Source organism: Vespula pensylvanica, chromosome 2 (assembly GCF_014466175.1).
Source record: "Vespula pensylvanica isolate Volc-1 chromosome 2, ASM1446617v1, whole genome shotgun sequence".
In the NCBI taxonomy this organism is placed as follows: domain Eukaryota; kingdom Metazoa; phylum Arthropoda; class Insecta; order Hymenoptera; family Vespidae; genus Vespula; species Vespula pensylvanica.
Genome location: NC_057686.1, coordinates 13465175 through 13489999, shown reverse-complemented (window position 1 = coordinate 13489999; position 24825 = coordinate 13465175). Strand labels below are relative to the sequence as shown.

Genomic DNA, 24825 nt, shown 5'->3' with positions numbered 1-24825 from the left:
AATATCTGCAGCTCGATAAGTAAGTTACGAACTCAATCGATAACAGATATGCAAAATTTCAATCTTTACAGTTCCTTCTGGAAGCACTCTAACGTAATAATGGTTTTCGATATCCGTGCGTTCTATTATTAAATTTATTTCCAATCCACGATCTCGTTTAACGGAAAAGACCCGTCCTTTTCTTCTTACCTTCTTACTTTCTCGACCTTTCGTCTCTTCTTCTTTTTCTTTTTCTTATTTCAGCACTACTTCGATGCAATAACTTATCAGTTCGGTCTGCTTAATTTCCTATGAAACTCTTCTAGTCGCTCGGACGAGAACGTTACTCCGTTAAGCGAGCCTGTATCTCATGAACGAGCCAACGAATCTACGAAGAAGACGAAGAAGAAGAAGAAGAGGAAGAAGAAGGGGAAGAAGAGAAGATATTAATGGCGTTAATCGATACGCTTAAGAACGCCGAGGCTCAACTCGAAGATTATCGACTACCCATTAAGACTTTGTCGTTCGAGCAAACGATTATTAACGTCTCCTCCATTTAAAGAACGTTCTTGAAAGAGAATGGGCATTTCATTGTTCCAAGTAAATTATTTACGCCAGTTCTTCGAGCCGATTACTCTCGACGATGCGCATCTTTGTTTGGCATAACAAAATGCTCTATAATCGATATCAATTCGAGCTTTTCATCATCCTAAAGGTTAATAGAGTCAATGAATATCATAATAAAAAATAAAAAATAAAAACAAGCACAAAAAGAAAAAGAAAAAAGAAGGAAAGAAGAAAAGAAAAAGAAAGAACCAACGAATATTTCAACGATTGTTGAGAAACGATTTATCAAAAAGATTCAAACGTTCTCTTAGATAGGATTATTGGAATACGTAGATAAAATATCGGAAAGTACATATACTCGTATGTATCTAACAGACGAGGATATCTTTTTTCGTAATACGGGAATCGATGAGCGATGTACGTCGTAAGGTACGAAGACCACCGATAGTATTAATCACAGGATATCTTGGATAATCTTACGAATTTAGGGTCGGTGAGTGTCTCTACTGATGGTGGCGATGGTAAAGCACACCAGAGGAGAATATCCCGGGCATCATCTTCAGGTCGAGTCGGCTCGATTATATTCCAGCACTCATCCAGTGAAGCGTGGGTTAATGCCATCGTAGTGGCTGTGAATTTACGATATTACCTGTTATATGCAGAACTCATTTAACGTGCCGGCCGTACTACGATACCACCCGCCTGACGAGCAAAACCAAACACGGTTCGCTCTATTGTCGCACACCGTATCTCTTCTCTCTTGTTGTAAGTTATCCAAACTCGTACTATGTCGTCGTTGTCATCCTTTCTAGCGAAATACCTACCAGATTTTCACGCATACCACGTGAAATATAAGCAGAGAAGAGAATGAAAAGTAATTTAGGAATTTAGGAATTTAGGAATTTGACCAAATTTAACGCGTATCTCTCTCATCGTTTTTTTTCTCCATTCGTTTGCGTAAAAAAAAATATTGACTCTTTCATTACCCTTTTTTTTTTTTTTCTACGACTCCTCGAAGTCATTTATAATCTACTATTTTGACAACCAATATTGCAGAAGCTTAAAAATCGTTATCGTCACTCCTTTTGTCTTCGAGAGTTTATTTAAATTCCTAAAAACAACGTTTCGAGATTAGTTCGAAAGGTAAGATTGTAAGTAGTCGATTGGGGTTGACTCAGAATCCAAGAGTTTAGATAGTGTCGGTCGGTTCAAAGATAGGCGATATATGTAACTTCAAAAAGTCCGGTAGCAAAAGGTCCGAAAGTGGAGAACGGAGACGGAAACTTTAGCTTCCGGCTTAGATCGCGGAAGGTCGAGAAAGAAGGATTTCCTGAATCGCAAGGTAAGCGTTTAAGCCTCTTTCGCGAGAAAAGGATCAACGTATAGAAACGTGTTCGCCTGCAATACCGCAACATTTTTCATCCTTCCTACTTGAAATCTACGATAATCCATTAATGTATACTATATGTATGTGTACTACACAGTAAGAATGTGTGTGGAACGATAGAGCATCGTTCCATTGGCAAGGAGAATCTTCAAGAGAGCGATACTCGAAAAGAGGTTATCGATCGACGTATTTATTTCTTTAGCATTTAATGTCGGCCGTTTGTCAGTGTATTTCGCCAAGGAAACATAAGTTTTCGTTAGAAGAAATTTATCCAACGAACGAGAAGGCGGAGGATGATAATAATTGGGTCGACGATGCTACATCATTATGGCCTTCCTTAAGCTTTCGACTGTTTCGAGCCTTCGAGGATCATTAAGAAATATCGTGCAAGGGTACGTGAGTAACTACACCGTTTAAAAACGAAAATTGTATGTTTGTTCGATTAAACTCCGATTAATTTTCCTTTGACATACTCGTCCTCGTCGTCGTCATCGTCGTCGTCGTTCTCGTTAATACGTCGTCTCGAAGAATTTTGGAAAAGATTTCCACGAAGGATTCGATCGTTTAGAGCAAGTGCTTTGAGAATGGCACTTAAAGAGATGAGCGTCGATCTTGCCGCGAGAATTTAATTGCACGATTCGAACCGAAAGGCCGAAGAACGTAATGACGTAAGGGATGGGAGGGAGAATAAAATTCTCGTTTGAAAAAAATTTTCGAAGGGGCTTGGAAAATGATCGGATTCGATTTTTTCTACATTTTGAGAAAGTCATAGAGCGTTACTATGACGACGAAGAGGACGATGAAAATAGTCCTGGTAATAGTGACTATTGTAAAAAGAAGAAAGGAGAAAATAACGAGGAACATGTAAATCGAAGTCGAGTCATGATCGTGAGGACTTTCGAGCTTTTATCAGCACTCCGTTTCGTTTATTCGGATAGGCGGCACGCTTTACGACGAAGATATCATCGGATCGCGATTCTCCCGTGGGAGATACGTTTTCTGTGGGAAAGATAACGGAAATTGCAAACTCCTACGCGAAATTGACTGACTTCGAAAAAGAGTCTCGATGTAACTCCCCTCTCTCTTCGTTCTTTCTCTTTTCTTTCTTCTTTCGACTCTACAACTGCCTGGATACTCTTGCAGGGATAGCGAGCTGGGTGATTGGATTAACTTCCTGAAGGAGGGTGCAGCAACGATAACGACAACGAGGCGAATTCTTTATAGAAAGCATCGTTGGAAGGAGGTACCACCATAGACGGTCATTTGGAAAATTTTCAAGATAATCTCGGTAAACAGCTCAACGTAAAACATATATATATATATATATATATATATATATATATATACATATACGATAGAATTTCTTTCGTTCCTTATTTTTGTTTCGATCTTTCACTTCTTCGCGTTTTAAATAAGTGTCCAATACTATGATTCATAATAGTATTCTTTCCGTGTTTCCCTTTTTTTTATCGTCTAAAGGTTACTTTGCAAATGCCGTTCTTTATATATAAATGGGAAAAAGAAATAGACAAAGAGGAATCAACGAAGAGAATATCAAGGAAGTTTGTCGTAGTAAGGAATGATTAAATCAGAATAGAAAATAATTAAATCAGAACCGAAACGACGAAGAAATTGTTACTTTACTCGGTCTGAACGTTGTAATAAGGTGGTACGACTATCTTTTAGCCCTCTTTACTTTTCTTTGCCATACAATTGTCTCGAACGAGGAGTGAATGGAAGAATCTCTCTCTCTCTCTCTCTCTCTCTCTCTCTCTCTCTCTCTCTCTCTCTCTCTCTCTCTCTCTCTCTCTCTCTCTCTCTTTCAGTCTCAGTCTGTCTCTAGAACGAATACTCGAGGAAAGGTAAAGAGGGCAGCGTGGAGGTATTGAGTCTTCTGGATAGAGGACAATCGGATGGTAGACGTGGGACGAGTTTCTACGAAGGGTAGAAACGTAACGACTGCATTCAACTTGAGTGCTCGCAATCGTCCACAACGATTCCAATACGACTACAACGACGACTAGAACGGACTCTAGCAGAACTTATATTGATATCTGAACATCGTAAGAGTCTGGCGCTTAAGCAAATTCTTACAAAATCGTCGACACTTTACTATTTTCTAGTTGGGAAAATGCTTAACTCACACTGAAACGAGCTTTAGAAAAAGTAACTTCTTTGCAAGCCGATTGTTCTCTTTCTAACGACTCTGCATTGATTTTGATTATATTTTCGACCATTTCACCAACGAGCAAACTCATTCATTATGTAAGTTAATTGCTCAAAGATCCCAATTTTATGTCATAAGAGTCTCTCTACGAGCGTATAAAGTGGTCATATTACATTATAAAACCGCAACCACAGCGGTTCATAATTCGTCGAGTGTTACTCGCATTAGCCAGAAAATCGTTCGCAATGTTATTGTTACGGTCATATGGGATTATAATGGTTATTAAATTGGTAGTATGTGTTTATGTCGAGGTCACGCGTGCAAGTTTTAGTAGACAATTCGTACAATGATCTTTCAGTATCACGTGGGCACAGGGAAATTATCGTTGTTCTCTCATTATAGATAACGTCGAATGTTTAAAGAGCAAAAGAAGCAGTATCATTTTCAGAAGTAGATAAAGTTTGCATAATGTTAGATATATTACGTGACTGACTACATCGGTTGTGATTGCGCAATGATGAGTTAGCTTTCATGAGACAGAAAATTAGTTCTTATATGTTCCGTTAAATAAGATAGATAATTATCGTTCCAATAAAAATGTTAAGAAATAATTGTTGGGTAATTTAAGTTACGTATCAATCTGTAAATTCTGAAAAAGATAAAAATTGTATATCTTTGTTTTTAATTTAACAAATGATGTTACGTAAATTCTATATATAATATTCGAAATATGAAATTTTAACAAGCGTACGATTCAAAGTAAGTAATTTCGAGTTCTTCATTGAATTTTTTCCCGACCGATTAATCGCTTTTTAAGATATTTCTTTATAATAGTTCTTTCACGTTTATTTGCTATTAACAGCGATAGGAGAAGCAAATCTTTATAATTTTGTTGATCAATGATAACCGTTGATAACGATAATGCTTACTACATTTACTTACTTCCGGGATTCATATCAATTGCTTTTTTAATTTGCCCGCTTTCTTATTCTCTAAGTAATTTCATTCTTTTTAATTTTCAAACGTTTCGTAGTCGCGAGATTGTTACGATAATTTATGAAAGTACAGTATTACAGGAAGTTGAATATTTTTTGCCGTTCGTGACAATCTTGAAATACGATTTATTGATTTATGTATAGTCAAGAATCTTTGTCAACAAAAAAAGATAAACAAGTTCCTCTCATTAAAGAGAATATAAAAAATATGATTATAGTGCGCTATAAAGAACTGTTTATTAAATAATAAAAACAAATTAATATTGTCATTAACAATGATGATTTAGATAATTTATATAGCGTTTTAGTGCTATGACATAATACTTTTCAATTGACTTTTGTTAACTTCACGTAAGAAGGCATAATGTAATAAATTACATAATGCATTCAATATAGCGTGAGCTCAATAATAAGCTTCTAATCTATATGACTAGGCTCCTTTGTTCTTTCGCAAAGTAAGATCATTCTTTGAATGTTGAAATCGTATCTATACGTTTTATCGTATACATTTATCATAAATTCATGATAGATTTGGTACTTCTAACGATAGTTTATCAGAGATACTAAAATTTTATCTTCAGAGATATTAAATAGAACATTCTTACATTAATAAAAATTTGATTTTGGAGTCAATAAGTTTATCTATTCGATAAAAACAAAAGAGTATTGATTTTGATAGCATCAAATAATCATAATTATGAAATGTTCCATAATTATCTTTTTACGTGATAAAGAAAATCTATAGAAATATCAACGTAAGCTGGAAAAATAATGTTTCGTTCGTATATCGATCTCACGCTAGATCGTACTATTTTTGTAGGAGCACGGAAATATGTCAGTGACGTTAACGTTTTGCTAAACTAGTCAAAAACTTTTGGGTTATGCCCGTGCGACCTATAATCCCATAGTAAAACGTGGTCACTCGGAAAAGTCATCTTTTGCAAAAAACAGACAATGAGCTATCCAAATGTCGCTTTAGATCTTTTTACACGAATTTTTTTCTGTCGACAGACCCATTGATTATTACGACATATTACGTAACAGGGTCAATGCAAAAACGGCTAACTAACAATTATAATATGTGCAACACGCATACAGTGATCTAAGATCAAAGCAATAAAATAGTTACACGATAGGTATATATGTATATAAAGCAGTATAATACGAGTTAACACGTGTCAATGAGCAGGAATTAGTATTGATGAATGATATAAGATCTTTATTAGATGTTCATGGTTGTTTCTATCAAGGCAAAGAATTATTTTACTAATTATACCTCATTATCTTATTCATTCATTAGAATTTTCTAATATGTATAACAATGCTCGCTAAAATTTCTCCTTATGAAGTATATTATACGAAGCATCATACTCAATAAGAAATCTCATAATAATCATTTAGAATATTAATTATACAGATAATTTATCCATAATATCGTAGTTTCAGATTCTACCGAAAAAACAACAATAGAAAGAAAAAACAACAATAGAAGAAAGAATTTCTCTCAGAAATATATGAGAACGAAAAAAATCTACAAATGATACGACATGCGTCGAAATGATTAAGCAAATTACTTTATACTTCAGAGATTTCAATGAGTAATTATCTGAAAAGCTGCTAACAGCGCCGTCTATCTTTTTTACAATTTAAGAAAATTCTCTGAGGAGTATAAATAACGAATGAAGAATCATTTAAGAACTGTCATTTTTATTTTCCGCAGATACGTCAACGTTACAGACAGATAATAGTAAAACGTATTTATTAACATATAATAAATCAGGTTAGTTAGTGAAGTCATACAAGAATAATATTAACAAACGATTCGAAATTATGACGGTAATACGTGTATATAAAAAATGAGAAAGTTGTCACGGGCTTTTTTCCTTCTGTTTTACTCAAAATAAGTCGGTTAGTAGATCTTCGTAATTAATAATTCGAGATAGTGGAATAATTGAGATTCTTGAACGAGAGATCACCGCAGGCACTCTATAAAATATTGCGTGTACCGTCTAATGGCTCATTCGTCCGTTGCATGTTCCACAGGAATACTCGAGTTCTCATCGAATTTTAAAGACAGTCAGTAATTGTAAATGTGATTGTACGTTCGCAGGAATGTGTGATGGTGGGTAAAAAAGTTATTAGTTATAACTCGAACAGTGATATTCGAAAGAATCTCTTATCGTTAAATTATTGTGTAAAGTGCTTTGAATGTTTATATCTGTGAAATTTACAAACTATTTCTTTCGTTCCTTGATTTCACTTTATTCGGTTTATTAAAAGATAAGATTAACGTTATTTCGCTAACAAGTTTGTGTTAAAACACGTCATGTCTGATATGATTCCGGTTATTACCGATCATTACTATGATAATAGATTCATTTACAGCGTTAAAATTGTCGGAAATTAATTTTACTGCGATAAATGTTAAAAAATTTCTATATTTAAACGACTGAATCATTCATTACATAAACGATTTGAATTTTTTACTTCTTTTCCGTCTCTTTCTTTTTTTTCCGAGAAGGAATACCTCGGGGTACTTTCATATTTCTTTCTCTTTTTATTCGCTTTTTCTTTACGTCGACTACCGCTCGAACCGAGTTTCCATATCACGGCTAAGTTTTCTCTATCACGGATAAAATGAAGAAGAAGAACTAGGAGAAGAAAGAGAACACGATACTTCATAAGACGCGATAGAAATTGCAAGGAAAGTTCCGATAATGTTCATCGAGCGTATGCAAGAGACCTTGATAACATACTCGTAAAACTAATTTCGTTGCGAGACTCGATTCGTTCGTTCCTCGTGAATGTGAATCTTCGACTGATTTCTATAAAATTAAACGAATAAGATACTAGTTATCGTCTTCTTTACTATAAATCAAACGAGTTACTTTTCGGTCCTTCATAGATATTATTTTAGAATACTTGAAGTTCGGTCAATAAAATAAAAAATGTCTACTTGAATTTAATTCTTTATTGTAAATTCAATAAATGTAAACCAAAAGAATTCTATTTTAATGCAAATGAAAATGACATAACTTTTGAATATAACTTATTGTAGACTAACAAAAAAAGAACTAGTTTTGGTTAATGAGCCGAGTTTCGAATTCGGATCTCCATATATCCCGTGTAATGCTTTAACCAACAAAGCTACTGAAAAATCTAAGAGTTTTTATCTTTTCCTATCTAGCCTCATAGAATATCTATAATATCACGTTTAATAAAAATTAAATTCTTTGTTTAATGGAAAACCATATGTTCCTATTTAATATAAAGTTTTTTTCTTTCTTATCTCAACGATTATCTCGCCACTTGCACGTCTATTGATATTTATATATTTGTTTACTTATACGATAGTAGACATATAATACACGTAAATGTAATTTTGGGATATCTATATTTGTGCAATCTTTTTAATAAAATAAATTCAATATATGATATCAACATAAATTCTGATTAAACGGTTCACAGAGAATCTATATAGTATGAGGATATGGTCAATTGCATACGCCAGAAAACGGTTGATTTAACCGTTCTATCAAGGCAAAAGTAATTTAAACATGTCAATTGATAACTGCAAATGTTCATTGAATGTAAGCGATTGAACGTGTTTAGCATAGAAGCCTAATTCGGCTACGCGGCTATTCATCAATGATAATCTACAATATGTCAATAGAATGATAAGATATTATTTCATATTTGGATAATATCAGATAATTAAATAGAATTTTGAAAGACTTTTAAAGAATAAAATAATGATATTGAAAGAACGAATCGATTAAACGTTCTCGATCGAAAGAAGGGGAAGTAAGAAAACGGTGATATATTTTATCGCTGACTATAAATTATTGTAAAGAATCGTTTTCGCATTTGCTGATAGGACGAAAAGAAAGATGATTTGTCGATGAAATTCTACGGTTCCAATTCCAATTTCAGAAATGGCTGGAGAGACACCATCATGGATGAACCTCGAGTTTGTGGAGAAAATCATGCGGAAGTCAAAGAACGACGATTCGATCCATGTGCTAAATGTATTTATAAAACCGGCTACGGCTAAAGGTGACAATTATACCAGCGATATGTACAGAGTTTCAGTTGAAATTTCATCCAAACGTGGCAATCAAGAAGTTACAAAAAAGAAATCTCTCATTATTAAAGTCGCACCTACAGGGGAAAATATAAAGAGAGAATTGGTAGGTATTACTGTGTCTCCTTGTTTTTAATTGGATTAAACATTCTAAGAAAGAAAAATAAAAATAGATTTATCTGAATGATCGACGAAGCAAGTAGCTTAAATTTCAGGAATACGACTTCGATCGATCGTGATCAATAATGTCCAATTGTTCGCTTAGATTGAAAAATCGAAGATCTTCGATACGGAAATATTGATGATGATGGACACGTTGAAGAAGATGAGTAACTTACTTGAACCAGCCCATCGTATCAATGCACGAATTTTCTATGTTCAGAAAGAATATCCAGTGTTTCTAGTGATAGAAGACCTTGCTACTCTTGGATTTCGCATGGCTGATCGTCAAGCTGGTCTTGATCTACCTCATTGTTTGTTGGCGATGCGAGGATTAGCTAGATTTCATGCGAGTAGCGTTGCCATATGCGAGAAGGTAAGAATAATATGCTAATACGATTCTATCGAAAAACTTTTCGTCTGGTAAAAGAAACGAACGATTCCATTTCTTCCTTCGATAAATATATCTTACGACAGATGAGACAGAAAGTCAACATATTCCATAAACGACTTAGTCCATGCTTTGTCAGTAAAGCTAGGAAATTATAATGCTTATCATAAGCCGCAACAATTTTGTGCACGCAAATGGGAGTTCGAAACTCGCGTGGCTGGAATCAAAGTGCATACATGCGAAATGTCTGCCTGGAGGATAACTAAAGTTCAATATCCCTTATTACCCTTTATCCTTGGACGTGTTCCAACGTTAGGTGGTCTCTTTCCTTGTAAAATTTAAGAAGATTCGTATGCGTGCATTCGCGTATAAACGCGAACACGATGTAACAATAATTAGATGTAGATATCGGATATAGCTAAGTACGAGTTGATTGAAAAATATTACATGTTTTTAGGAGCCGAATCAAAAAAAGATTTATATCAGAGGAATATTCTCCAGCGAACATCCTCCTGAATTGACGAGTTTCTTTACTCTTGGAACAAAATCTTTAGGCAGGGAAATACGAAAATGGCCGGATCTTGAAAAGTTGGTATAAGTAATTATGTAAAAAGTTGTATATGTAACTATATATCACAAGTTCTATGCGTTATTAATCTGTGTAAATGGATTCGTAGATACGCCGAGAAAATCGATAAATTAGCGGAAAAGATTTACGATAAGGCTGCGGAGATATCGAAGTGCCGGCCGGACGAATTCAACGTTATAAATCATGGCGACTTCTGGGTGAACAATATGATGTTTCGTTACAACGAGGAGGGAAAACCGATCGATCATATCTTTGTGAGTATAACGATACGATTTACATTCGTCGTCTACCATTCTCTTTGATCATTGGAAAGATCTAAATGTACGTCGTTTCTCGAGGGAAAATGTCAAAGTAAAAACAACCTTCGATGAAAGCTTAGCTTCTCAACGGCAAACGATTCGAAATAAATACTTCAGAATCACAGTTGACTCAAGGTAGATAATTGATTGGTGTTCGTAAGATTCGATGAGAGAAAGGAAATCGAAAAGACCTTCGTATAGAAACGTAAGTATATAAAAATGTAGCTTAGTAAATATCGAAGGACGGAAGGTTGAAACGTTCGAGTTAAACCAAATCTAGCCTTTCTCTATTTCTATGTAGGCCACCTAGTTTGGAAACTCGTCGGCTTTTAGATGTAGATCAAAAGGCTTGCCATTGCGAAAGGAAGGCTGTGTCCTTGTGCTCGTATTTTTTTTTTTTTATCTTTTATGTTCGTAAAAAGACGATTCAACGTGGGATGGAACGATAAGATATGAAAAAAAAATCATAGTCGTCGTTTTCTGATAACATGATTGCTTGTGGAAAATGATAAATAACTTCTTTTCTTTTTTTTTTTCTTTTTTTTCAAATAAAACGAATAAATCCAAATTCCATGCTATATTTATCGAAAGGGAAAGATACCTGGGCTAGATTTTACTGAGAATTTTTATCGAGGCCACTCGCGATCTTTTTCAACGTTCACGAGAGAGACTTCTTTATAGCGAAAGGTAAAAATGTTCGGAAACGAAACGTCGAAGGGAAGGCGATCCCTCGTATTGTCACGCGTTATGAATAATGCAATAAATTCGATTCGATCGCGTTCAGGTGTACCCGGAAGGAACCTGTCCGTCCTTGTCGCGATGAAAGAGAAAAGAGAAAAAGAGAGACAGAGAGAGAAAGAGAGAAGGATAGGACACACAGATACACGCACACAGATATTTAGACCCACTGACGACTTCCTAAACACGAATCCCTCTTCTTTTCAACGTAACACCGATTTCATTTCCAATTCAATTCGTGTCTATAAGATCGATCGATCGAATTCTCCGGTACTATTGCAGGTGGATTTTCAAATGTGTATCTATGGATCACCGGCGAACGATTTGCAATACTTCCTTAGCACCAGTGTGGACAATGATGTATACGAAAACAACAAGGACATGCTTCTAGAGGAATATCTTTGTACATTGTCTAGCATGATGAAACAGTTCGATTGCAAGACCGTCCCACCGAACATGGAGAACCTTCAGAAGGCTCTAAAGGAACGTGAGTTCCTTGCTATGACAAGTTCTTTTACAATTCTCCCATTGGTCCTCTTAGACAAGAACGAGGCAAAGGATCTCGAAGAGATCATGGGCAAGGAGGGCAACGAATACAATAGTTCCGCTTGCGAGAACGAGATTTATCGCAAAGTGATAAGCAAGAGGATTCCTATTTACGATCAGCTGGGATTGATGGACATTTAACAAATTTCTGTCAATCTATTTTAGGCGATAGCTATCCGGTGCTTTTGAACATGAATGATTCTGATAGAGATTTCTGACAATGATTCGTGTATCGGTGTGTCGATCAAATCATTAATAAGAGATCGATAGATCGTTAAAGTTACAAACAAATGTTGAATAAACTTGAGAGAGCACAAGGAAGTCGAGATATTGACAGAATAAATGAACGATAGCAAATCGAAGAATTTCATGTACGATAATAAATTTAATAGGAATTGTTGATCTAGAAATTGCACATGTTTTAGTTTTTGTAATATGTAGAGTAATGAGTTACACGATAGAAAAATGTTTCATATATTGTAAATGAAGAGCGAAAAGAACGAAGTATTTTTACAAAAAAAAAAAAAAAGGAAAAGAAATAACCGTTGTTTAGATGCTTTTGCGTGCGTAGTATTGTAAAAAATAATACCAAACGACATAGCGAATTTTAAAGAGGCTAATTGGAATGAAAAATTGTACGAAGCATGATATTGGTGAATAAAAAAACCAACGAATAAAAGTAAAAAAAAAAGAAAAAAAGAGAGAGAAAGAGAAACACGCAGATACATATACATATATAAATATATTCCTACAAGAAATATTTTCCATGACAAGTGTATATCATATTCTGCTGTTGCCGTTTCGATATTGCGATTCTGTGATGCACTTCGTAGTAGCACAAGCGTTCGATTAATAGCGGAAGTTAATTGTTATTATTGCGGGAAATTGGAAGGTTCTCACTAGATATGCTAGCGCTCGACTTTTAATTGCATTTAGCGCTGCGCTCATAGACTACCGAGCGCAAGTATATTCATTAGATGACCGAACGCGTGCGTGTACGTGATTGGAAACAAACGAACAAATTAATGATGGCCGATTGATACTTTCGATAGAACGCGTCGTGGGAGCGAGAGAGAAACAGAGAGAAAGGGAGGATGGGTGGTAGGGAAAACGGGCTTGTTAACTCAAGCTCGTCACGCTTGCTTGTTTTCACGCTCGTCTGGCGCGAATCTGATTTTCGATTCTATTTTCTTTTTTATATCGCACTGAGAAAGGGGAGCTTTCGTTGAGCGCATTGCTCAGAGGAACGAGCATCGAAACGAAGGCTTGGAAGGATGACGGGAAAGAGGGTGAAGAAAAAAAAGAGAGGAGGTGGAGGGGAAGGAGAATGAGGAGAAGGAGGAGAGAGAGAGAGAGAGAGAGAGAGAGAGAGAGAGAGAGAGAGAGAGAACGTAGGAATGGAACGACGTTGAAGTATCGCGTTTCAGCAGCGCCAACGGGCAAATGCCTGGAATGAGCCTGGAGTTGGGGAAGAGAGAAAAAATAGGAAGGGAACGCGATTAGGTAGGAAATGTAACGTGGTGGATATGAATTAAAAATACTCCTATATTTAATGTGCCTCACGCGATGTGTTTCTCTGCCGGTTATGATGTGAGCTTCATAGAAAGATAAATACCTTCTACTTCACTTACGTAATATATATACACACACGCGCACACACATGCACATACACTTATATATATATACATATATACATATCTCGTGCATTCGTTATTCGAGCCTTGGAATATACGTAGATACGTATATAAGTATGTATGTATGTATTTATATATAGATACATATAAATATATCTATTTTTGTATGTATTTTATATTCGGCCAAGTTTTAAGCTTTTCTTTAAGAGAGAACTTATAATATAATACCGGAGGGCCTATTTATATTTTACCATGTAAATAATTTCATCGCAGCATGAAATGATTTATGAAAAAATGTTGAAAGTAATTTCGTTAACACCACACTCGGAAATCGTATTATTACTGGAGATATATACGAGAGGAATACAAAAAGCGAACAGGATATTTAGGATAATAGAAAAGGATGGAAAGAAAAAAGATAGAGACACCGTGCAAAGAAGATCTAATGGAGGGAATGTTAAGTGGTTGAAAAGGACGAAAGAAGCGTACAAGAGAATTTATATCTCACGAAAGTCGAATGCTTGCACGATAGAAATTAGTATCCGGAGTAAACGGAAGGCACGAGATAGATTGCGTTACAAAGGGTAGAAGATAGCTGTGCAAACTATCTGTAGACGATAGAAGATGGTCGGATAATGACGATGATTATCACTTTCCTAATTTGTTTCGAGAGGGGACGAAAACGAATACGCCGAAAGAAAAACTTTGAGAAGAGATAAGATCAAGAGACACGTTGAAGCTATTTTTTGTACATTATAAAATCGTCGCTATTTTGATTGAAATAGGGATAGAGAGAAAGTAATTTCTTGTGTGATATAAACACGTGAATTTTTCTATTTCTTGCAAGTAACAAAATAAAACGTCTGTCACTTTTGTGATGCGCATAAACAACGTAGATCGACCATCATCTTTGAAAATTTTAGAATAAAGAATCGTACAAAATGTTGAAACTCACTTCGACCATTCTTGCTCTTATTCTTTTTAATCGAAAAGAAAGGGAAAGAGAGAAAGAGAGAGAGAGAGAGAGAGAGAGAGAGAGAGAGAGAGAGAGAAAGACAGAGAGAGGGGGAGAAAGAAAGATAGTGAAAATTAGAAATTTTTTTCTCACGATCGCAGATCGTTTAAGCAACTTTCAATTAAAATTTCAATTATCCTCTAGATCCATCAATCACCGTCCTTCCAAACGTCTAACCGTCCTTTCGACGTTAAATGCGTCTTTAATCGAGGATTAGTTAACTAAGCTTTCAAAGCGTTCGCCACGAGCGTTCTTTTCAATTTTATTGATCGTTAATCGATCATTTCCATGCGACACTAAACTCGACATAAAGTTATCGGACGCGTTACTTTAAAATAATTACAGAACACTAATTTGTTTCATTCATTTTTTTTTTCGAAAAATCTGTCTTTGACTTAGTTGTGCGTCGAAGATTTTGACGTATAACCGGTCTATGGATCAATTAGAGGTCGATAGCTCGTGAACTTTCAGATCCAGCGATTAAGATATCGTTTGAGGTACTTGAAACATACTTCGGCCAGAGGAGTCTTATCAAACTTCCGCCATTAAGAGTTTCCCGTTAACTTCAGAACCACGACCAAATCATTCGGCAAATGTCATAACGGGAGTTCACGTCTTCCTACAAAGTATCGTCTTTACCTCTCGAACTTGACGCGTAATGCGAACTATTTCAAGATTTTCAGTAGCATGTAAGTTCGTTCAATAAAAAGCAATAACGTCGTCTGATGGAAAATATCTTTCCCGTGTTCTCAACTATCTTCTGTTTATATATTTCATATATTTTTTTAATTCTTTTCTTTCGTAACGCGATATCACTACATTAATATGATCTTCAAACCAAAGCTATACATTTTCAAAATTATTAAAAAATAGCAAGGACATGAGAATTTTTTCTTATATGTTTATATACATTTTTATAATACGATAATACCACGTAATTTTAAAGCAGAAATAGAAGGATTACCTTTTGAAAAATTGCAGATATTACAACCACTAAGAATCGTCAGTACTTTTCATTGCAAAGACTGCTGCAATATCTGCTATATTTATGATATACATTTAGAGCCAACAGCTTATATGCTAGAAAGATTCGTTTTCTTGTTTTATAAAACAGTGCATAGTTCGTCCGTATTAGTTCGTTGAAATACTTTTCGTCGGTACGTAATAGAGGGAAAAAAAGAGAATAAAAGTTATTCCTGTGTTTTTCAATTTCGAGACGAAGGCAAGTGCACGCGAGGCAAGGTAGTACTTATTTCTCGAACCTCTTCTCGGAATGCATGGTTGTGACGTCAAACATTCACGATTCTTTGTTGGTAGGAAGCGATGCGTTATGCCGTATGTAAAATTGATATTTGCGATGTGAGTACGTGTCAAAGAAAAACTCGAAGAAGAGAATAAAAACGCTACGATAATTTCACGAGTGTCTTCGAAGCATACGATGCGTGTGACCGTGGTTATTGAAGATTCTTCGGGTGCTAATTCACCGTGAAGAGCAGCTAATAATGAAAATTTTTTCTACAGTCGACTTTGAACAGTCGAAAATGAAACGATCCGATCGATAAAATATTATACGTATTAATCACTTTCATATTCTTTATCAACCGAAAGTATTTTATCCAAGAAACGAGAAAATAATTAAAATATTAGAATTCAGTAGAAATCAAGTTCTGGGAATATTTGACTGCAACTTCGAAGAAACGAACTAGCTTCGAGACGATAGCGAAGAGAGGTTTGCAACTTTCTTGAAAGCTGTAGCTAGCTGTAGGTAGGTAGGTAGGTAGGTAGGTAGGTAGGTAGGTAGGTAGGTAGGGACGAAGGCATATGCCAGCCACCAGGGGACTGATAAACACGTACCTAGTTACGTTCTCGCCTCAGCAATCTTGCGAAAGGACAGGTATTCATAAACTACTCAAGCAACGTCTGGAACTTTAGAATATAAACCGTGAGTAATAGTATATAACGCAATAACAAGTTGTAACGTAAGTATCGTATAGAGAGTGCAGAGGGGTCAGAGTCGTGTGCATCTCGGCTGATTACATTATAACGTATCGTTGGAAAAGCATTATTTTTAAATTGTATTTATCTTTTGAAAAAATAACGAAGAACATGATTGACTCAGAAAAACTCATAAAAAGGAATATCTAAAGAAACAAATAGAAGCATCGAGGAATCAGATTTTGATCAGTCGACGTCTTTCCAATCTTCGAGGAAAACGAGATATAATCCTCTATCCTTCTCTCGTTCTCTTATCTTGACTATGGAATTCGATTTCGATCGCCCTCTTCTACTTCCGAACATTCTCAAGTAATCGAATATCTCAGGATCGTTCGTTGGTGGACAGAAAACAGATGGAATCTTAACGAATCGTGTTAAGGATGTAATTTCGTCGACCGCAATAAGATCATTGATTATATATATATATGTGTGTGTGTGTATGGAGAGAGGAAATTATTCCCTCTATTTTTCTGCTTAGATTCGATGAAAATTCCGATTAATTTAATTAACCTTTTTTTCATCAATCGATTCAATCTCGCTAACAACGTCGATAGAACGATTGAAACTAAACGAATGAACTTCAAAGATTTTCCTTTTAGTTTGTGAGCACGTATCGCATGAATTTACGTCGATGTGTATCGGTTCGAGGGCTGGATCGACGAACGATTCGATTATAATCAAGGGAAATCAACGTCGTTACGAGATCGGAGCGACGTCCGCAGAACGGCGCTGATTTCGAGGGTAAGTGCTGAAGGACTGGGCTTACGAGAGGGAATCGGTACGTGGCTGGTGTTCCGAACGGAGGAGAATAAATAAACGCCATAATTCACGTTCAACAGTTACGAACGGTTCAATTCGCAATTGGAATCGGTCCAATAGCGGGAGGTGATACAGACGAAGGGTTAGCGAACGCGTACGGTATCGAAAGGAGAGAGGGAAAGAGGGAGAGAGAGAGAGAGAGAGAGAGAGAGAAAGAGAGAGAGAGAGGAGGAAGAGAGAAGAGGGTGGCAAGAAGACATTATTCGACGGAGGAACAAACAACTCGTCGATCGTATGCGCAACGTCGACGCAAACGACGACGAACGATCTTCGAAATTAATTTAAAAGCCCGACACCTGCACTCCTCGTTTCGTCGTTTTCGAATTTCTCGCGTATTCGTTCGAGCGAATCGACGTTCTTGCGTGTCTGTTCGTTGTTAACTCGAAAACAGTCTTTAACGCGACGACGCAGCCATTAGACTTCGTTCCGTTCCGAGAAGTTCGATACAGCTTCCTTCCTGTCATTATTCTCATTGCCATCGACGTCGTTCTCTTTTTAAGGATATTTTCTTTCCTTTTCCTTCTTTCCTTTTTTTCGTTTTTATTTCCCTCGAACGTTTCAAAAGCTAAAAAATTCCTCTCTCTCTCTATCTATCTCTTTTTCTAGTTTACGACTCTTGGAAATTTACTTTTTATTTTCTTTTTCCTCCTTTTTTTTTATTTCCATTTTTCTTCTCTTTTTTTTTTTACTTCATTCAATTTCAATTTACGTACGCGCATACTTTACGTTAATATTATTATTTTATTACGTATTATTTATAATACACGCGAAAATTTGTTTAATCGCTCAGGAAAACGTTGGGTCCTTTGCCGTAGTAGAGATTTTTTTCATTCCACTTTATGAGAGAGAAAAAAGAGAGAGCACGAGTGAGAGCACGGTCGCTTTCGTGTAATTCCGCGAGAACAATTGAAATATTATGCGCTTTAACGAGTTCAACGAGAAATAAGATTACACGGACGTATTTGTTTTTGTTTTATCGTCGGGACGAATGCAAAGAATTAGAGAATTCTCCAAAAAGTAATTACTAAGTTAATTTCTGAAGAAGGGAGAAATTGTTTTCTACGGAAGATAAGAGATGTTTTATTAAAACTAGTCGAGGTACCTTTAAAAGAGCCATTCGCTCGAAGCTGGCAAGCTCTTCAAATGGATGAATAAATGGCGATAGTATATGAATTCAACGTGGCCGATTAACGTGGCTTTCTTTGAGAGAATTTCACGCAAAAAATTCAACACGTTTCCTTTCCTACTTTAGGTAACCGACAAAATAATAGCCGTTCCAACCGATTAAAAGAGATATTAGATATATAAAAGCGGATTTTTAAAGAATTAATTTTTCCTCGTGAGATAAAATGAATCAAAGTGAAATAAGAATCATTGCAAAACGTATTGCTCTTGGATACTTAAAATTAATCTTCCATCGTATTATTTTCAACGGCTCCTTTTAAATAATTTTAAATGAATTTTCATCAGTAGTTTTTCGAACGAATAAGAATTTACTTAGTTGATGCGTTTTTACTTTTTCAAGAAATCTCTAGGTAATTCTAATGAAAAATCAAATTAATGTTTGTTAGACTTTTTCTTTTCCAAAAGAAAAGTATGAAGATTTAAGGATGTAGATAGAAGTGGAGAAAAAGAGAGAACGGTTCTTGCAACAATTGGTTCGTACTACAATTCGGTAAAGCAAATTTAATCTCTACGATATAAAAGTGCAATTAACGTAGTAAAACGAGTCGTTTCACTTAGTTGGCACTTTTTTATTTTCCTTGTAGAATCGACTTTTCGTGGAAGGAGTGCAAGTGGAACACCAAAGCGTCCGCTGCTTTGTTGCGTTTGCGATTACTTTGAAAATTTCACGTTAAGAAAAATTTTCCGTATTACAAGTTGGCTGTTCGTCTATGTTACCGAATCTATAAAAATCATTAAGATTGCACTTGACAATTTTTAAAAGATACGGTCAACTTAAATCGGTTTTGGAACGCTATTTGCTCGATTACGATTAATTAATTATTTGCTCGATTACGATTTACGAAATTTCGTTTCGTTCGTAAAATTTGATTAAAAAGGATGAACGATTGGAATAGAAGCATGGAGACTAATACAATTCTTCGACTTTCATCTAACGAGTTTACGGAGATACATTGCATTGAAATAACAACGACGAGTGCAGTTGGCAGTCAACCACGAGTAATTTAGAGTCTATCGAGTTGACGGAGTAAATGAAACCGAGGCGAATTCTCGAGGACGATGATATTCGTATTCTCTTTCTTCTCTCTCTCTCTCTCTCTCTCTCTCTCTCTCTCTCTCTCTCTCTCTCTCTCTCTCTCTTACTCTATCTTCCTTCTGTCCAATCTCTCCTTGTTGGGGGAGTTATCGTGCAAGAAGAGTTGTACTTTTTCGTCGATAATCCTCAACCCCCTAGCGCTTGTACTCCGTAGCAGACTGAGACCATCTATCCGCATGTCTGTAAGCTGGTTTACTATTCATTGGAACTGCATCCTCAATGCGGATAAACGGCGCATTGTTTATGCATTAGCCCGCACCCTGCCTATTCAGCCTTTCGATCTAACCATTCGATCGATCTCGCTTCTTATCACATTTTCGTCTAGAATACTTCTGAATCATCTTTATTGAATTCGTTTTATTTTTCTCTAACTTCCAGAACGAACTCGATCAATTAAAATATGATAAAAAGGTATAAGAAAGAAGAAAGTTTTCTTCCATTCATGGACAAAACGAAACACGCGTCGGCGTTACTATCACTTTGGAAAGGAAAAATCGAAAGTTCTCTTGATTTTGGTAGAAGTTTTTAATAAAAGTTTTCAAAGAAACTCGGTTAAAAGAAAATGTGTGAAAGAAAGGAAAAGAAAGAGAAAAGCTAATTCGATCTTACGTATGAGAAGTTCCTTCGAAAAGAATATGATCTTTGAAGCGTGCGAGATTTTTCGATCTACCTATCTCTTCTTCGTCTCTCTCTCTCTCTCTCTCTCCTTCTCCCCTTTAGAATCTCATCGGAAACAGAACTGCTCTAGACAAAACAATAGTTGCGACCCAGTAATCCTCGGCGTTTTAATCTGAAAGAAAAAGCATTTCTCGTACGGTTGATTGCATCGCATAGTAATCTTAGTTTTGATTACGTTATCGCGAGATTAGTGCGCGGACAATGTTTTACCTATGCTATCGTTACCACGAAGAGGAACTCGGATTAGAATGTTTCATCGGTGTGTTCATTGGTGTGCTCGAAGAAACTCACGAAAAAAAATAGAACGAAAAGTTGACGCTCGTTCACGAAAGAAAATCAGTCGCAACGAAATGCCATGAAAATGTTCAGATATATTTTAATATTTAGTTTTGCAAAATAATAATTTATTGGGTCAAGAGTACAAAGAGAATAAATGAAGTTAACGGCACGAAAGTCGGAGAGATTGGAACGCGTTAGACTTTCTTTCCTGCATTAAGTGCAGTTCCCGTTTGGTCGAAGTCGGGTGATTCGAAGTATCTGGAGGAAAGACTCATTTGCCGCACCTGCTGCTACGGACTGCTGAGTCAAGTGCGCATAGAAATTGAATACCGTCTGGATGCTCTCTCGCCGATCGGCAAACGGAGCTTTGCCTCGAACTTCGTTAAAAATAATGCTCTACGCTCTAGTTGCCGTTCGAGCATCTCGCTTCGATAAATTTTTCTATTTAAATCGTACTCGACAGAGTTTGTTCGAGTCACATAAAAATTTCTTTTCTTTTATGAGTTCCCTATAGAGGATTGTTACGTACGTATATGAGATAATTTTCGTTTCGTATATACTATATAACGATAACAAACGCCGACACGCGAACGAATAGATTTAAAGAAATAAATAAATAATTAAATGCGTAAACGGTAAACGTCCGTTTGTTTTCGATGCTCAACTTTATTCGCGTAAATGATCAAAACGTTAGGGATATCGTATCATAATCTCAATGCAAATGTCGCGCTACAATCTTTTCCGGGGAAAATTAATTACCAAAATGAGCAGGTACTTGGTAAATATCGTAAATTCGTTGAGAGAAGCCTGGGTAATTCATAAAATACATGGCCTCAAAGGGAGATCGAATGTGGTAAGCCAAATGAGGGAGCACTCCTGCACAACTCGCGTCGTTAACGATGCTATTAACAAAATTAGATTAACAATCGCACGAAATTACAATAACAGGGCGAGATAATTCGGAGAATCTCGATCGATTGCTTTATCGATTTATGGCACGTTCCTTCGTCGATTCGATCAGTTCCGATTCTGTATAATGTCTATTTTTCTTCTGAAATATTTCGGTAGAATTCACGGGATCAGTCGACCGGACACATGTCTACGATCAAGAAATTCTACGTACATATATTAAGCTGGAAATGACGTAGAAACGTGTTCAGCATGCTAGACATTGGTCACATAGCATGGAACATCACGCGTACGTAGAGCGCATGCGAACACGCGGATCTCCACCTATCCCGTGCGACCTCCCGACACGGATGATAGGGATGTCCTACGAATGAATCGGGATAACACCTTGCTGGATGATTCATTACGGAACGACACCCGTCGACGTCGTTGTCAAGCTTCAGCATAACTTCTACAGTATAAACTTTCCTCGATTTAACAGGAATATCGACGTTTCCGTCGATTCTCTGAGGAAACGACCAAAATTATCGTCACCGCGATAGAGATCTAAAGTCATCGACCGTTCCGAAACTAAGCAAAGGACCCTTCGTGGGAAACATAATTGAAATTCACGGTTCGCTATACAACGGATTAATTACGTCGAGCCATGAATTAAGACGAGACAGCGGCGATGTCGATACAACCGAAAGGGATTTCCCTTCGCTCGCGATCAATCGAGATTCGGGAATTGCAGTGCAGTAATAATATTGCTACAAATACATTTCATAATTCACGAACGTGCAAGTTCGTTCTGCATTTCATGTATAATGTATACGTGCTTCAAAAGACGTTTGACGTATTGTCGGAGGTATGTTGAAAATTAATAGACAAAACGTTGCTATAATTTATAATATTTTCTTCGTCATTGAGTTACAGCAAAGTCGAAAAGTATGAAAGAATAAAAAAAAAACACGAGAGAAAAATGATAATAAAGTAAAGTTAAAAAAGTTGGAATGTTTCCCGTTGCGTATAATACAGTCCAAATGAGAAATTCGAAAAATCTCGAATGCGGATATTAAATTCAGGGTATCGTCAAAGCGAAAGGACAGACGTCAAACCGACAATAGATGTGATTACGTAGACACTAGGTATATATGGATAGTACTCGTCATTCCTTTTGACATGCGTTTCATTCGCTTACCAGCATATCATTCGATATCTAGTTCACTCGTTCGTTTTCTATTGCGCGTACATGGATGTTTCATTAGCACTCTTCCAACAACATGCTAATTACGAGGATAGACGTAATAATTATATAGACAGCCATCGCGTGTCTACTCGGCATTTCAGCTCGGACGAGAATAAAAATTTCAAAAATGAAATTTATGATGGAAAAAAAGGAAAAGAAATAATAGAAGAATAGAGATTAACTTAGTTTTTTTTTCTTCCTTTCTTTCTTTCTTTCTTCCTTGTCTAGACATTACCACAGGTAATTCTTCATATAGACGATTATCTCCGAAATCATTTCAATTCAGATATCAAGAATTAGATTTTTATATAATATATATCTATGTAAACTCAGTTTATCCTTTAAACAATTAGATATCGAAATAGTTTACATCGAGCTTTTTAATCAACAAAAATCAATTCGCATTTAACGAATATATGTATATATATACATATATATATATATATATATATATATATATATATCTTTTTGTGGGGATTAAGAAGATAGAACTTCTTTCTTATTTCGTTTTATCCCTACCTTATTTTTTTTATTTTAGTTTTGCTCTCTCCATTCTTCTCTTTATATTTTATATCTTCCTCATGTTTCTCCTTTCTTCATGTTTTTGTCTTCCTTCCTTCAACTCTATCTCTTTTCCTAGTTTACCTTTGAAGACGCGTTGACAACGAAAACGACGACCCTCTTCAAAGTCTCGAAACAGAGAGAAGCCTCGAACGTGCAACTTTTTAAAAAAGGATTACGATATAATCTACGTGCTTTCTCGACGGTCTACCCTTTTTTACGACGATATCTCGAGCGCGACCGGTTACATCGAATGGTGGTTTACAGTACATCGTTAAACTTGCGTGCGACTTGGTCGTAAAAATAAAAAGAACTTTCCTGGAGCTTTATGTTTTGTAAAAGGGGATGTCGGTGAAGACCGGTTGTTATTGCTCGCAGCCGTTGCTCTCGATTCGATCCAACGACATCGACTTCTTTTTCTTCTTCTTTCTTTTAATCTTAAAAAGTCAAATAAGAGGAATATATCGTAGTGAATGCTAACAATATGCTCCTTTTTTTCAATTGAGAGAAGAAATACGCGCGACTCTACCGCTTAAACGAATAGCGGAGAAAACGACATCGCTGGTTGGCTATCGTTAAGTCAGAATCGAGTGACAGGCATGACAGAGCGTTTCTGCTTATCGTTGTCTGACACGACATGCCGAGATACTCGATACAACCTACGCGACTACAGCCCGGACGTCAGCTAATCAATATGCACCGGTATTTTGCACGCGTTGCTTCGAAAAAGAAAATATTTCCCGAGTAATCATTTCTCCCTGTTAAATCTACAGTAATTTGGGAAAGAAATAATATAGGAGAAACTTACCAACGCTTTTGATAAACGGAGAGGCCGACGGTTGAGCTCGTAGGAGATGAGTACCTCCGAGAAGTATTAGAACGATGTGAAAATACTTCATAGTGATCGTCATTCTGTGCATCTACTCCATGGAAATCTAAAAGAGAAACATGGTCGTTATAAAACTGTAGATAAGTCTGTTGGATGATATTCGGCCAGATAGTTTAATACGATCGATAAATAATAATAGACATATTTAAATCATATTACAATACTTAATTATATAATAGATATAAGTTCTACAATAGTCCATCAATATGAATGAATGCTCGCGCCTAATTATCGACAGATTTTTTCTAGAATCGTCGTATATGGAATATTGATTTATTAATCTATCAAAATCCTTAAAAGGATCGTTGTTTCTTTAAAAACGATACCGTATATATGATTTTTACAATGGAATACAACAACCTCTTGAAAGGGCAGATAGAGATTCTCCGATTTGTGAAATGTGATTATCGTTTGCACGGTTATTACAAGTCGTGGTCGCACTGCACATAAACGTGATCGTCTTAGAACGTCGGTTGTGGAGACTAAAACGAGCAAGATCAGCAACGCTTATCGGGAGAGTATCTCTTCATTCGTCGAATCCGTTTCCGGTGTTCACGAGCGCATTCTCCTTGCGCGAAGAGCATCCTGGTGAAACGATGAGAAAGCTCTATCTACGAGACTCCGAAAGCCTTTACC

General features: G+C 36.2%; 2 protein-coding genes across 7 annotated transcripts in view; one reads left to right on the top strand and one right to left on the bottom strand.

The window, feature by feature from the left end:
- LOC122627089 (basement membrane-specific heparan sulfate proteoglycan core protein-like) overlaps positions 1-24825 on the bottom strand; it is a 129657-nt gene that overhangs the window by 93794 nt on the left and 11038 nt on the right. For all 5 annotated transcript variants that reach the window (XM_043807882.1, XM_043807883.1, XM_043807884.1 and 2 more), the window contains one exon: positions 24109-24235. In XM_043807882.1, coding sequence (XP_043663817.1) covers positions 24109-24220 — 112 coding nt within the window. In that variant the 5' untranslated portion in view covers positions 24221-24235. The remainder of the gene's footprint in view (positions 1-24108; positions 24236-24825) is intronic.
- On the top strand, positions 6855-12592 carry LOC122627087. Of its 2 annotated transcripts, none has more exons than XM_043807871.1 (6): positions 6855-6875; positions 9029-9285; positions 9445-9714; positions 10187-10317; positions 10407-10572; positions 11638-12592. In XM_043807871.1, exons 2-6 carry the CDS (start codon positions 9031-9033, stop codon positions 12040-12042), a joined length of 1227 nt encoding a protein of 408 aa, XP_043663806.1. In that variant the 5' UTR covers positions 6855-6875; positions 9029-9030; the 3' UTR covers positions 12043-12592. The 2 variants fall into 2 exon arrangements, with proteins under 2 accessions (XP_043663806.1, XP_043663805.1); XM_043807870.1 differs by lacking the exon at positions 6855-6875 and adding an exon at positions 7069-7217.

Coding starts and splice junctions, on each gene's coding strand:
- LOC122627087 (XM_043807870.1), top strand. Junction 9,286..9,444: donor AAAATATAAAGAGAGAATTG/GTAGGTATTACT, acceptor TTGTTCGCTTAG/ATTGAAAAATCGAAGATCTT. Junction 10,573..11,637: donor AACCGATCGATCATATCTTT/GTGAGTATAACG, acceptor GTACTATTGCAG/GTGGATTTTCAAATGTGTAT.